We start from the raw sequence: 16,710 nt of genomic DNA on the forward strand, positions 1-16,710 counted from the left end.
TTGGCTATGAGACTTTGGGTTATCTAATTCAGCATTAAATCAATTAAATACAAATTAAAACTCTTTCATGTCAAAATTAGTTAACCATATAGCAGTTGGTAATGAAATTAGTCCCATCAATTTAATATTTTTATTGAAGCATAGTTCATGTAATATCACTTGATAATTGTTCAATTTGCATCAGTAACTCCTTACCTGGTAGAGCTCCTTCCATCTTTTCTTTTTTTCTCTCTGAGTGGAAGACAAGGAAATGTATTATGTAACTAACAGAGAGGAAAAAGACTTCTAAAGTCTTATTAAGATTTTGCAGTAGCATGGTAGAGGGCAGAAGACAACAAAGTAAGAGTACTGGGAAATCATCCATAGCACTGCTTATCTTGTGCTTGATTTTTTTTCTATTATTAATACCAGAGGAAGAGAATAAATTATATTTCATGAACATTTTTATATTATTAACTCCAGATATAGTAAATTATGATATTTTACACTATTTTTATTATTTTGAGTTCTGACTAAGCCTTTTAAAATGTTGGGCTGTTAACTGCTCCACTGAAATTTCAATTCAATCATCACTTCCTTAGAGAAGTCATTCATTTATTCATTCCACAAATATTTGTTGAACACCTACTATGTGCCAAATTTACTAGGCACTAGAGATAAAACAGTGCCCTTATGGAAGATGTGCCAGCAGCAAAAAAACAATAAACTTATTTTGTTTAACGTGTGAACTAGGTAATACAGTAAGTCTATAGAGGGAAATAAGCAAGGTGTAGGGGCAGTTGGATATGCCAAGAGGTACAGTTTACATAATAATCATTGTTAACTTCATTCAGAAACTATCAATGGAACAAAGACTTAAGACAGAGTTACTTAGATGTCTGAATAGGAATAACCCAGTCAAATGCCCTGATGGAGGAAAGTGCCAAGGATGTCAGTGAGGTGGCCAGAATGCAAGAGGGAATTCAAGGGTCAAGATTAGTTGGGGAGAGGGGACTATAAGATTCTGAAGCAGTTGCAGGGCCATGATAAAGGCTTTACTTTTATTTTGAGTGAAATTAGAGAGTCATTGAGTGAAGAGGTGACATGATTGGATTTCAGATTGAAAGGGATAACTCTGGCTGCTGTGTTAAGGTGAGATTGTGGTGGTTCAAGATGGAAAGGAGAAGTAATGACCTCCTGAACTGAGTCTAGTCATCTGTGATATATTCTTTTAAAATACTAGAGAACTTCCCTTTGTAAACCAATTGCAGTTATAATTCATATTTATTTGGTTTGTGTTGTCCTTTTTCTTCGTGGTACTGAAAGATACATTGAAGAAAGGTCCATATCTAATTTTGCTTCTGTTATACCTATGATATTTCACACAATGAATGGTGTTCAGTAAATATTTGCTGAATAAAGTAATGAATGGAATTTGTAAATATCATATTATTCCAAAGTGAAAATCTACTGTCAATTTTATGTCTATTACAGGAATAATAATAAATTATTTACTTTTTTAAAAGAAATTTGTAAAATGTCTTTTAATGTGAGTAGTTTATTACTTGAGTTAGAAATATCTTAAAATGAGACTGAAATAAAAAGCAAAGTCAGCATTGTTAGTTTTATAATATACATGTTGAACAGAGTAATCTAGTTGAAATAATGAAAAGATAAACAAAACTGGGAAATGTTTCAAAATGACTGATGTTCTAGAAAAAATACAAAAACTCTAAGACACCTAGATCTAAAGCAAGAACAGTTTTTCTGGCCCTGTTCAAAATCAGATGTGCAAATTTATTTTTTTCTGTAGCTGTTTTATGAGCATGTAGAAAAACAATACAAAAATTATTTTCTTTTTAAAGAGATAAAATTAAAGTGGGAAACTTATACTCCCAAAAAATCATAGAAATGAAACTTAACTCAGCTTTCTGAGTCAGAGACACCCATTCAAATGTTGATTTTACAGTTTCCCATCTGTGTGATCTTGATCTCTGGGCTCTATTTTTACATCATTATTTTGCTATAAAAGTCGAACTTGTCATACTCTGGGACAAGTTCAGGACTCTGAACTCCCAGTGCTTTTACCTGGCTTTTCTCTGTCTTTCCCTCCAATTATAGAGGGAAACTACTCTTCACTGTTGGAGATGACCACTCAGTGGGATGAACAATTATAACCTGATCCAGTATGCCATTTCCCATATTCATAATGCTTCTATATTATTTGTCTGTGCATTACATGCCTAATTGCCCAATCCAGAAACCTCAGGGCTAGACACCTGCCTCTCTGTTACCGATCATTTCCAGCCTCCAAATTTTTATAGTCATTTTTATATATCATTTGTATAATGTATTCATGGATTTCAGTACTATTATGATTATTTAATTTATTTTCTCTTTATTACTTAGATTATTCTGGAAAACTATTAGCTGATATTCTTTATTCCTATCTCTTATGCTTTCCTTCTGTCCTCCACACTAGTACCAGAATGTTTGTCCTAGACACAATTAGGCATAATAGGGACACCTATGCCTCCCTGCTTGAAGCTGGTTAATGGCCCCACTTTGCCTTCAGTTTTAAGTTCAGACTCCCCATTAGGCTCTGTATATATGGCTCTTCATTATGCAGCCTTACTTAATCTTCACTCTCCTCATTGTGCTTCTTGTCATATCCTAAAATGTACTGACACTGACTTCCTTGAGATGCTTTTGATAGGCCAAGTACTTTCTCCCCCACACACAAAGCACCCCTTTACAAAAGCTCTCTCTACCACACCTTTAACCTCCAGTCCTTGGTTGTTTGGGTATCTCCCATGTATCCTTCAGGACTCAGTTCCAGATTTCCACTTCCTCACCTGACTCCTGCCATATCATGAAACTCAACTAGAATCTTCTCTGTATCATCAATGCTTACCCAACATACATGTCTACCATAGCCCTTAATTCACATCTCTAGCCCCTCACAAGATATATAACTATAAATATAAAAATATAAATAAAGGAAAAGTTTCAGAGTGATTAATGCTACTGTAAATTAATGATTTAAATGTATCACCAGGGCCTATCACAGGGCAGTATGTAATCAGTACTCAGTAAGTATTTTGTGGCATATATGAATGAGTAAACAAGTACAATTAACTTTAACTATGATGAAAGTATCCAGGAAACAGGAACATTATTATTCTAACTCTACCATTTTTTTCAGGAATTACAACTGTCCTTACAATGACCACGATCAATACCCACCTGCGGGAGACTCTCCCTAAAATTCCCTATGTGAAGGCCATTGACATGTACCTTATGGGGTGCTTTGTCTTTGTTTTCATGGCCCTTCTGGAATATGCTTTGGTCAACTACATCTTTTTTGGGAGGGGACCCCAACGCCAAAAGAAAGCAGCTGAGAAAGCTGCTAGTGCCAACAATGAGAAGATGCGCCTGGATGTCAACAAGGTAAATTCAGAGGGCAAGCCCCCTTTGCTTGTTAAACTCATAGAAGAATGCCAGCAATATAGGTTAATAGCCTTGTTTAACAAATGAGGAAACCAAGGCCCAGGGAAGAGAATGGGTAGTTTTTCCAAAATCATAAAGTTAATTAGTGATGGAGGCACAATTAGGGCCAAAAGCTCATGATACAACATTTGGATACCCCTTACCTTACTTAACACTAGGTTTGCCCAAACCATAGTCATCTGAGAACTACCCTTGTGACATTTTCCAAATATGAGTATAATGTATACTATTATTTACTTTATATTTATTTATATTTACTCACTTTAATTAAAAAAGGAAATTTTATATCACTTAAATCAATATTACTTGCTGGAAGATAATCTTAAGAAATATGAAACTACGTTATTAAATTCTAGGCTATACTAAATGAAGGCTCAAGCCTGAGCCCATTCTCTGATTTAAAAGGGAGATAAATAAGTACAGAGATGTACAATAGAGACACAAACAACAAATGAAGTCTTTCTCTTTGAAGTCATCAGAAGAGTAGAAAGATAAGTGGAGGGGAAAAAGAATAGTTTCCTCCTTCAGTGACAGATAATCACTTAATGCCTTGCATACATACCACTTAAAAATCACTGAAGCACGTGACTATAAGAGACACCATCTTGCTTAAATTACGTATAGTCAAAGAATGATTTCCATGCAATTGTAAACCCTGATTAGTCTTTAAGGCAGTGGTTGTAAACCTTGAGTACCCAATTGAATCACTAGGAGAGCATTAACAAATACTGAAGCCTGGGTGCCTTTCCCAGAAATTCTTACTTGAATGTACTATATTATGCCTGGGCATCATATTTTTTATAAATTCTTCAAATGTTCTAATTTGCAGCCAAGATTTAGAATCTCCATTTTGAGGTGTTTGACAGCCATCCCAATGGATCTATCCCTCTTTACTAGCCAAATGTGACTTCACCTGGCTTCCTCTATCAAGCTTTCTGCACTAAGAGAATATTTATATATGTATTTTCCTATAGTCGAAATTTAAATCCTTCATATTAGACAAAAAACAAGGTCTTATTTTAATATCTGCCATAAATAGTGCTTATAAAGTAGTGCATAGAGCTGAATTTAAAAAATAGATCATAGTGATGAAACTAGGAAAACTAATACTTTTAAACTATCTGGAATTATTAACCATATCAATCATTATTTAACTGACATTTTAATATTTCTAACTTCAATTGAATTCCAAGGATAGCACACTGTACTTAATCTCTACAGTTGAATTTTATTTGGAGCAAACCCAATGAAAGCTTCTAACTCACTAATGTTTTCCATATCCATAGGCCTTTTTTTTTTTTTTTTGGACTTTTCTCTAAGAAAAGTAGAAAAGTCACTCCTTCCCTGGGAGATGATATTTGTAATAATGTAAATTTTAAGTATGGCCCTCAAAAGCTAATGAACCATGGGTCTAGAAAATTGTCAATTTCTTTACAGTACCTGAGGTTTCACTTATTAGAATCTGTCAATAGGTTCCAAGCTAGCATTATGGCCCTCTCAGTCTGTCAAATGAAAGAACGCCTTTTAAACCAATTCTATGATTTCTCTGAAATAGTAGCTTTAGATAAATAAATAAATAAATAAATAAATAAGCAAACAAACAAAACTATCTCATAGGGCTGCAGTTTGAAATGAGTCTAAATCAATTGCCTAATGAAATGCTGACTTAATAAGATAACATCTGATCTCTTTTCACTTTCATCTACTCTACTTTTTTCATCCCAATTTGCATTTAAATGATAAATTTAAGAGCCAGAGAGTGGCAGTTTTATAGTAGACTGAACCTGGAGAGCTTCAGAGTTTAAATTCAATGTACTGAGATGCAGATAGAGAATGATTTACTGGGCAAGTACCCTGCAGTGGTGTAAAGCCCATCTTCTTGGCTGAAGTTGGACCCACAATTCAGAGCCTAGAATACGAGAGAACAAAAAAGATATCAGAGTTCTTCTAGTACATGGTTCTCAAAATACAAGCTATTTTTCCCCCAGAGGATCTTTGGCAATGTCTATACTTTGGATTGTCAAAACTGGGAGGAGGGGATTGCTACTGGTATGTAGTGAATAGAGGCCACGGATGCTGCCAAACATCCTTCTGTGCATTGAACAGCCTCCTCATAACATCCAGCCCCAAATATCGATAAGGCTGAGGTTAAAAAACCCTACTCTAATCCAGTCTTCTAGTTTCAAATATAGGAAACTGAGGTCCTGAAAAATACAGGATGCTTGTTGTGTTCTTAAATCTCTTAAACACAAGTGGTTTCTCCACTTTCTTTAATCAAGATGTATAATATCAAGACATCAGAAGTTTTAATTTAATACAACGGTTCTAAACAAGTATTTTGGAGTTAGTCAGTTTCAGTGTTTACCGTCCATTTACAGTTTTGTGATAATACATAATAAACAACAAAATAAGCAAACAAGAAAGACTCTCACCATTCAGTTTCCTTATCTGTAAAAATGGGGTTAATTCTTCTCTCATAGGTTATTATGAAGATTACTTGTGATAATGTATACAGAGGTAACATAGTCCTCAATATATAGTAAACAGTAAGTAGTAAATACTAATAAAATATTAAAATATTATAGATGATAGGAATTCTTACTTTTAAAGTAAAATTTACAGTCTGCAGACATATTGCCAAAGCTTCTTTGTATATTTTGCACAGTAAATATATAGCATACACGGTGCAGTCCTATTCCTAAAAGAGAGTACCATCTATTGAGGAATGTTTCATGTTAGAAGTTTTAAAGCCAATGCAAGGAAATAATTTTCAACAAGTATTAGCTATAAAGTCTATAGCAAACCAACTACAAACTTTATCATTTCTTAGGCCAGAATACTTAGAGCCATCCTGATTTGATTAAAGCAAAAAAGTAACCATCTCACATTCCAGATTCCCATGGTTTCTTTTTTATCCCAGCATGAAAAGTTAAAAGAGATCTACATAAGGCTCTGATTGCACATCACTTTCTTTTGTGTTGGCATCATGAATAATGCCACTCTACTTTTTTTTTTATCAAGAATGTCCCTTCTTTTCAACTGTAATTCTGTTTTTTTCTCCCCCCCCCCCAAAAAAAAAAGCTCGGGCACATATAATCAGCTAAGTATTGTTAGATGCTCTAGAAAAATCAGTCACTAGGAGAGAGATTGACCTTTTTAGCTTCCCTTGCATCCTAGAGATGCAAGCAGCATGTCAGATCATCTAAAGTGATTTTTAAACTTTGCTCTGTCCTGAGGTCAGGGAGGGATGAAAATGGGAAGGCTAGCCAGGTGGAAGCCAACTATAGCTTCTTCAGTGGCATACTTCCACATTTTTCCAATCTCTTCTCTGTATTGGTTTCCCGTGTTTTTAATTTAACAAAAGTATATGCAGCTCTTAAAACAATTCTCATCTTGCCATGTAATTGATGCGAAAACTAAGGCTCTAAAGGAGAGTAAAATATCCAAGTTTGCATAACAAAATGAAAATTTCTGAGATTGATCTGGATTTCCCAGTCTGGTATGCATTCTGCTATGCTAGGAAGTATAAAAATAATATATAATTTAAAAGCTAATTTCACGTTAGTCCATATATTCAATTCAGTTGACTTCACCTGAAAAAAAAATCTGTTTACTCATGAGAGTCCATGGCCAACAAACAGCATCACTTTCATTGTCTCCATGTAACAAATGAAGTTGTAGAATACCAAGGAATTTCAGTAAACCTCAAACCAACCAAAGATCTACTTTTTTCCAACTGTCGCCTGGAGTTGTTAATGTTTATACTTATATTTATATTTTCTCTCTCTACCCTAGTATTAGGAGAGCTCTTCCTATTATCCCTTGCATTCTTCTATTTGTGTGTGTGTATGTGTGTGTGTTTCCTTATAGAATTTGCTCTTGATTAATTTCACTTCCTTTTCTTGCTTATGCCTTTATGTTTTCAATACTCCTTTCTTTTAAGATTTATGTTGTTCATTGTTTATTTTGCTGCCAATAGCTAACTATATTTATATATATTTATCTTTGAGAATTTGTTACTTCTGCCTTTTCAGCACCTTGACTCCTACATATCTGAAAAGCTTCCAATATCTTAATTGCATTGAGGGAGCCACAACTACCAATTTTCCAAATAAAGCTGTGCCAAAAGATCTCCATTTGGGGAGTATCCTTTATTCTACATTCATAGGTGTTGTGAATCTCTGTATTGCCTTTTTCCATTATGCCTGAATTTTTGTTATGCAAAGCCACTAAAACCTTTAAATCTATTTATTTCTAGTGCTTGGAATTAGATTTTTTTAAATGATCATTAAAAAAAAATACAGCTAATTCAAAATTCTACTCTTTCTAAAGACCAGTAACATTTATCTATATCCAATTTACTTTAACCACAAATCCTCATCTAGTGGCATCAGTCTACTTAATTAGCACATTCTCTACTTTGTCTTCCAGATTTTTTATAAAGATATTAAACAAAATGGGACCCAATATCGATCCTTGTGGGACCCAACTGGAAACCTCTCCCCAACTAGACGGACTACCAATTACGATTTCTCTCTGTATACGGTTAGATAGCCAGTTTTTAATCCATTTATTTGTATTTCTGTTGGAGCCAATTTGTTTAGCTGTTCCCTGTAAAATAATGTATGGGGTCTTTGCAGATAACCAATGGACTTATATCCACAGAGACTTGGAAATAAGTTAAATATTTTCATGAGACCCTAATGGGGTTTTCCTGTTTGTTTGTTTGTTTTTAATATAGCTATGATGAGCCTAAGTTTCAGTGTTCTACTCAGTCATTATTATTGTGCTAGAGAAAGAAACCAAGTGCATCATATTTTGAGATTCCTTTTCATTCGTATTGAGAGGATAGAATGTCATTATATGCCGTGGCATTTCTTAGTTTTCTTGTGTTTCTTTTGGCTAGTGGAATAGATAGAGAATTATACATCCTTTTGTTGATTGGCTCAGAACTTAGAGACCTATATTTTCTGTCCTAGATTATTAATTTATGTCTAGGAATGTTATGTTTGCATCAAGTCCTTGTTGCTTTATTGGTATATAGATTACAAATAACTATTACCTTGATGGACTCAGCACTATTATAATGATAGGTAAAAGGCAGTAATTGAGATTGTTCCTTGTTATAGCTCTTGACTTAACTGAATTCCAAAGAAAACATTTTTTTGTCTAATACTTACAGTTTAGTTTCTGAATCCTTATGTGTTTGCAATTCTTAATTGGCAAATCTTCCATATCTCCCTCCACATTGGAGAAGAAGGAGAATTTTCACCATTCTACCTTATCATCCACTACTTATCCAACTACATATTTTTAAATTTTCTATTTCTTGGTGAGGCAGTGAATGATAGTGAATGCTTGTGAATCTTTTCTATGAGGACTTGATGCTTGATAAACTATTATTGAATCTTCTGAGTATCATTTTCCTCCCTAATGTTACTGTTCTGACTCAAGGTTCCTCAATTCCAAACTTTTATTGCCTATGGGGTGGGAGAAAGGTATGGTTTATCTATTAAATTGCTACTCTGTTTTGGTGTTTTAACCTGCCTTATAACTTTATTACTTGGCTGTGGTGTGCATAGTAACAAAGTCTGATAAATTGTATTAGGTAGATCCCAGGAGAAGAGATGTTTGAAATTTTAGCATCACTAGTTTAGCCCTATCCCCTAAACACCCAGCCCCTACCATGTCTGTTCTCTTAGGCTATCTCATTTGTGCTGTTGCTGCTGTTCTTAAGTCTAGCTATCTTGTTGAAATTGAAGTACAGCTATTTGGTTGGGCAGTATTCTGGGTAGAATGCTAATCGTTTAGAAGAAAACACGTTTGACAGTTGGAATTTGGGTTTGTGATAACACCGATTGAAGAATGTAATATTTTTCAAAACCAAAACCAAAGTATACTGCATGATTGTTCCAGTGACTGGGTAAAGTTATATGAAAATTCAGGAAAATCTCCAGATTGTGAGAATATTTCAAAGGAAATTCACCTCTTTGGTGCATTAAATTTTTCAACTGATGGCTTCAAAAAGTTAATGATACTCTCTGATATCATGATTTAGATCCTCATTTGTTAAGAACTCTTACCCTATTTCATAAAACATTATGTTAAAGAGAATGTCCAATGATTTACATTGAAATATGAATCTTAATGTTATCTTCTTTTATGCTTTTTTGTTGTTGTTGTTGGGTATGTCTTTATTCTGTCTTTTGAGTTCTCTTTTAAGTTCAAATTTAGTGTATGAAATAAGGACTTACTCAAAAGTTTGAAAAGTGAGCTAGCTATTAAATATGCCTGTAAAAACATCAAGATGCATGTGAAAATCCTCAGAGGCAGTAAGGTCCACTGGAAAAATGGTGACTTTTAGAATCAAACTGAACTGGGTTTACATTCAGGCATGGTCTTTTATGAGCTATGTGGCATTAGATGTGTTTTTAACCTTTCCACCCTTCAGATTCCTCAACTAGAAACTAAAAATACTAATTTCTGCCTCCTGGAGCTGCTGAGGGTATTAAATGAGATAATTATTTTAAGGGTCTTATGTAGTTCCAGAGAGAGAGCACTTGATAAATAGCTACTATTTTTCTGGAGATGGTAGAAGACAGTGTGTATCTTTCTCATTTTTTCTTAGTTCTATAACTATTTTTCTAATTATAAAACCAATTCATGATTTTTTAATGTATAAAAGGCAATGAAAACTTTCTGTACCTCCACACCCAGGTGTAATCATTGTCAAAATGCCTTTTATTCATAGGTAGTGACATACCCCTATTTAAAGACTCTGCTCTGCTATTGTGTAAACTGCTATTTTCCACTTGCTTTTTTGTATCTTCAAGTATAATATATACCATTTTAATAGCTATAAGATATTTTATTAGTATATGTACCATAATTTATGTAATGAGCACCTATTGTTAGATATTTTCATTGTTTCCAAGTGGTTTTCCATTATAAACAATTCTAAGCACTCCATTGCTGACATATTTGCACACCATTAATTCTTGATATATTGCTTAAAATGGATTTCTGGGTAAAAATAGTACGTGTCTTTAAAATGGTGATACAGATTGCCACGTTGTTCTCTAGTAAAGTTCTACTATAGTTTACATACCTACCAGCACCATATGAGAGCATGGCAGTACACAGACACACACACACACACACACACACACACAAACACACACAGTTTCACTCAGTCCCTAAAATGACAGAGAGACAGAAAACTGATGCCTGTGTCCAATTGGAAAAGTGTTAGTGAGGGTAGAAGAATCTAAAACCTATATCTTCTCCATTCAAAAGCCATAGAAAGTGAAACAGCAATAGAAAAACAAAAGAAAAACAATTAACACTCAACTCAAACTGAAGTTCTACAGAGAGACAGAGAGGCATAAGCAGGGCCAGTATTCATGCAAGCAGAACCCAGCCAAATCCATGCAAGCTATATTTGAGCAAATGGGGAGACACGTTAGATGCATCTAAGCACAGAAACAGCATGGTAGCTCTGCAAGAGAACTATAAATGACCGTGTCTCTGTCTTTCTTCTTGGGTAGAGAGAGAAAGTAACTCAGGATGCTGAAGACTGAGAATAACTCTTATTGGAAAAAATATATTTCAGGATAAATTAAAATTTCCCTCACCAAAAATTGAAAGATAATATGAAACAAAAGATCAAGGATGGGATGACAAACAAGGAGCTAGAAGGTGATTAAGAAGGCAAAAATGAAGACAATACAATCTTTTAGGTACTAGTAACTGAATCTAAAACAGTAAGAAAGAGAGTAAGTGTGGCAAAAAACCAAGGCAGTAACATAGAATTCAGATTGTAAAAAATCATGCCAAATGGAGAGAAGTGCAGGGAGAAAAATCACTTATAAAAAAACAGAATAAATATGTAAAACAGGTACAGCAGACTAAACATCATTAAATGATGGAATGGAATAGAAAAAATCTGATGTCAATGATTATAATAATGAATACTTACTGAATGTTTTTTTTTTTGTTTTTAGATACTTCATATATATTATGCCATGACATAGTCCTTGTATTATCCTTTGTTGTAATAATTATAATTTTACCGATGATGAACTGAGACCCAGAGAGTGTAATTAACTTGCTTAAGGATAGACAACTAAGAAATAGTTGAACAGAAAATATGACTAGAGGCTACACTCTTAACTAATATGCTAGACATTATATATTTATACGTACCTCTGATGAAATTAATCAGTAAGCCAAAAGGATATACTGGGTTCCAAGGTAAAAATTATATAATCTCATTACCCCCTTATTATATCCTTCTGACATTACTAAACTTCCAGGCAGAAATGGTGAATGATCTACAAGGAAGGAAAAAAAAGTTAGGTCTCCATAGCAATATTAAATTTTATAAAATAATGGAAAATGCTACAGGGCTCTGAGGGGGGAAAAATGTGACCTAAGAATATTATTGATAAATAAAGGCAAAAGAAAATAAGCCATCCTCAGTATCCAAGGTCTTAGTGAATAGAGCATCCACAAAACCTTATTTTAAAAGAAAAGCTTCATAAAAATTCTAGCCCCAATTAAAGGTAGTCAAAGTAAGGAACTTTAGAATAGGAAAAGCTAGTATGCTAACATTCAGAAATAAAGACAGCTATACAGCTCTAGAAATTAAAGTTACGGAATAAAACATAAGTCGATTTATTTTTATTTTTTTAAGATTTTATTTATTTATCTGTAAGAGACACACAGAGAAAGGCAGAGACATAGGCAGAGGGAAAAGCAGGTTCCATGCAGGGAGCAGATGTGGGACTCATCCCAGATCCCGGGATCATGCTCAGAGCCAAAGGCAGACGCTCAGCCACTGAGCCGCCCAGATGTCCCAAGTCAATGTATTTTTTAAAATGAAGTACTAAATAATATATAAAAAGAATAAATCAGGATGTATGTTGTTGAAGAGGAAGAAAGTGTTTGTTTCCTAATTCATAACAAGAACTTGACATTTACTCTTTATCTTTAGAGTTTATGAATCAAGAAGTTGAAGATTAAGGATATGTTTAAAATTAACATAGATTAGTACAACTGTGTTTCTTGAAGGGTTATACCATAGACTGCCTACGTAGGGTCATCTAGGGTGCTCACTTAAAAAGTATATTCCATCTGAGACATTGTCAATCAAAATCTTTAGTGGGACAGCAGAGGAATCTGCATTTTATCTCCCAGATCTTTGTTGTATCTACTGAAGCATGGAAGTTTGAGGATCAGGATCGTTATAATGAACTGACATCTCATTGTATAAAAACCTTAGGTAATAAGAAGGAAATAAAGTAAACAAAGATCCAGATAAAGCAGCTAAAGCTAGATATCAGAAATAAGGATAAGGGCAATTTAAAGCAAATTTAGAGCATAAATTTAGATGATAGAAGTAAGACCAATCTTGTCCTAACTGCTATAACTAGAGCACCTTTTCAACTTGCCTGTCAAAAGAATAAGATTCTAAGATTAAATCAAGCAACTAAACTCAACAAAATACTATATATTAGAGGCACCTGTAAAGTAAAGGTATTGAGAAATATTCTATGTAAAGTCACAGGCAAAAACAAATGAAGCAAATACAAGTCTGAGGATAACTGAGGACTGGATATTATTACTTTTCAGTATATTAATATTATGACTATTATTACATTATAAGGATGAATTGAAGGTAAAAAAAAATTCACGAGAGATATTTTATAATAATTGCAATCCAAAATGAATGTGTTATCATTGATTAATAATTTATATGTAATTCATAAAGTTAAACCTGAAATAACATCCAAATAAAATGATAGGAAACAAAAAGATAAAATGACAAAAACATTACCTGAGTAATGTATTTAATAAAGTTTATTAGTTGTATAACCTCATTTTTACACAATTTATGTGTCAAAGATACAATAAAAATTAATTTGAAGAACACCTAGAAAATAATGGCAATTTAAAATACTATGTAATTAATCCCAAGGGATGTGGTTAAAATAATAGTTGGAAAGCTATAGCTTTCTAGCAAGTAGTTTTTTTTTTTTTCTAGCAAGTAGTTTTAAGAAGAGATTTAAACGTACAATTCAAGAAGTTAAAGGATCAGCAATATATCTAAAAGAAGCAGGAGGAAGTAATTAATAAAGATCAATTATAAATTAACAAAATAGAAAGTCAAAATAATGTACAAATAAATCAATTTTTTAATATTTGTATTTATTTACTCATGAGCGACAGAGAGAGAGAGAGAGAGAGAGAGAGGCAGAGACATAGGTAGAGGGAGAAGCAAGCTCCACGCAGGGAGCCTGATGTGGACCTCGATCCCAGGTCTTCAGGATCACGCCCTGGGCTGAAGGCGGTCTAAACCACTGATCCATCTGGGCTGTCCATAAATCAATTTTTTAAGATACAAGTGAAATAGAAAACTAATTGATCAAGGAAAACAGGGAAAGCTTATTAAAGAAGGAAAGAGGGAGGGAAAGTAGAAATTTTTTTAAAAACACAATTGTTTTTCTAAAAGGTGAAATTAAAATAAAATTATGCAAGGATCTCAGAAAATGTGGATAAAATACATGTCATTCTTAGAAAATATGAATTAGCAAAACTGACCCTAGCAGAAAGAGAAAACAAAAACAGAGCAATTACCAAAAATAAAACTAAGAAAACTGACAAAACATTGCAACCCCACTCCAGCCTAGAAGGCTTCAACAGTACATCTTATCAAACATTATAAGCAAATACTTCCATATCTGAAAAAACAAAAATTAATGAAAAAAAAAACTATGGATCCACTTCATTAATGAGTATTTCAGTGAAGAAAAAAAAACTTTAAATATCAAGTTTAATCCAGAGAATATTAAAAGCAAACTACAACATAACCACACGCTGTCATTTCCTTTTTTTTTTTTTTTTTTTTATGATAGTCACACAGAGAGAGAGAGAGGCAGAGACACAGGCAGAGGGAGAAGCAGGCTCCATGCACCGGGAGCCCGACGTGGGATTCGATCCCGGGTCTCCAGGATCGCACCCTGGGCCAAAGGCAGGCGCTAAACCGCTGCGCCACCCAGGGATCCCCACGCTGTCATTTCTAAACAAAATTATAATATTATGTACCACAGTAATACATTGAAAAGGTGAAAATTTTTGCATCCTTTCAATAGACTACTAAGAGATATACAAAGGTATCTATTGCATTCAGCATTCATTTTTGGTTATAAATTTAAAATCCCTTAGGAAATTGGGAAATGATACATATTTCCTGCTGTTTATTTACTTCTCTTCATTTAACCAAAAGCTCTCTCTCTCTGACATTTTGTTTTAGGGTGGAAAAGTAAAGACAGGAACAAGAAATGGATACTTAGCATCACACTATTATTTGTTTTTGTAAAAATGATTAGCCAATGAAGTTACATGAGAGAAAATATGAAACGTTAGAAAAGGAAAGAAAAGTATTTCACTCTTATGAAAAAAAAATTCTGGGAGAAACATGTAAAAACCATATGAAAAAGGAGAAAGGGAAGTTTCCATAGCTTTTCTATATACAGAAAAATTATAAAAAATATATTGGAAGGAAAGAAAAAAGCCCTTTTACGAATAAAATGTTTTTGATGAAAGAAAACTTTGTTTAAAAAACTTATTTTTTTTAAAAAAAAGGTAATATTTTAAGAAATCGATTTTTTTTCTAAATTATTCTGAGTTTAGTGTAATCTCATTGGATGACCAGTGGCTTCCTTTGGAGTTTTGATTCTTTACTGGCTTGTTTTAGAAATTTGACACAATAATTCTAAAGATTTGGGGGAGAAAAATATATGTGAAGAATCAGGAAAATGAAAAAAAATAAGAAATGAATAGCTCTACCAGAAGTTTAAATGAATTGTAAAACCAAAGTGATTAATGCAGTATAGCACTGAGTCAGTGCTATCTAAATAAAGAGCATGGAAATTGACTTTAGGAACATAAGAAAATTAAATTATTAATGAAAGTATCATTTCATATCATTGGGAACATGTGATTTATTTAATAAACAGTAGCAAGTAATTGGATGACCATTTGGGAATATTTAAATGTAATACCATACACTTAACCCACCCCTTCCTGCGGATTAAATTCTAGATAAATCAAAGGGCTCAATATTTTTTAAAGAGGAAAAGATACATAAAGAGCAGAAAATCATGCATATATATATATATTTTAATAAACGTGAATTAGGTAAAACAAGATAAGAAATCTAGAATCCAAAAAAGAATAATATATTTGAGCTTGTAAACATGTTTAATTTCTGTATTTTTGTTTTTCTTTTGCCATTCTTATCAAATAAACCTTTTCTTTCCAAAGGAACACAATTTTTTGTCCTCTTTCTAATTACTAATTGTTTTTTAAAGCACATGGTTATTTTCACTTAATAATCCCACTTTTGAATCCCACTTTTTGAAAGGAAAAACAATCCCAATGTTTTATAATAATTTTTGTTAAGATATTTTTTTGTTTGTTTGAGAGAGAGGGCACAAGAGCAGGAGGGAGGAGCAGAGGGACAAGCAGACTCCTTGCTGAGCAGGGGGCTTGAAGCAGGGCTCCAACCCAGGACCCCAGGATCATGACCTGAAGCAAAGGCAAAGGTTTAACTGACTGAGCCACCCAGAAGTCCCTATGATCATTGTTTCATACATCCATTACAGTTATCTGTACCTTTATATGAGCAGATTCTCTTTCTCATTTTCCCTTCAACAGTATTGATTATTGATTATTCTTCACAATTTATTATGGGTATTTTCTTATTTTAATTTGTATTTTTCATATTTCTTAAGCAACCTAATAACTTTTCACATATTTACGTGGTGTTGGAATCAGCTTTCCTTTGAATTGCCTATTACTATGCTTTTTTTAAAAAACGATTTTATTTAAGAGAGAGAGAGCATGGGGGAGGGGCAGAGGGACAAGGAGACTCCCGACTGAGCAGGGAACCCAAAACGGGGCTCCATCCTAGGACCCTGAGATCATGACTTGAGCCTAAGGCAGAGGCTTAACTGACCAACCTACCCAAGAGCCCCTTGCCTATGGTTATTCTTATCCACTACTCTATTTTCAGTTTCAAGAGTTCTAAATATAATAAATATGCTAACCATTTATTAATATGTACATTGCAGATATTTTCCCTAAGCTTTCACTCATTCTATAACAAGTTTTCAATTTTTATATTGTCTAATTAATTATACTTTATAATTTCTGGGT

At 33.5% G+C, this 16,710-nt stretch overlaps 1 protein-coding gene across 6 annotated transcripts in view; it reads left to right on the plus strand.

Moving 5' to 3' along the window:
- Positions 1-16,710, plus strand: part of GABRB2 (gamma-aminobutyric acid type A receptor subunit beta2) — a 244,433-nt gene that overhangs the window by 200,155 nt on the left and 27,568 nt on the right. For 5 of the 6 annotated variants that reach the window (XM_072824264.1, XM_072824263.1, XM_072824265.1 and 2 more), the window contains 2 exons: positions 3,185-3,429; positions 7,921-8,034. In XM_072824264.1, coding sequence (XP_072680365.1) covers positions 3,185-3,429; positions 7,921-8,034 — 359 coding nt within the window. The remainder of the gene's footprint in view (positions 1-3,184; positions 3,430-7,920; positions 8,035-16,710) is intronic. The other variant, XM_072824266.1, reaches the window with a different exon arrangement.

Source organism: Canis lupus, chromosome 4 (genome assembly GCF_048164855.1).
Source record: "Canis lupus baileyi chromosome 4, mCanLup2.hap1, whole genome shotgun sequence".
Classification (NCBI taxonomy): Eukaryota; Metazoa; Chordata; class Mammalia; order Carnivora; family Canidae; genus Canis; species Canis lupus.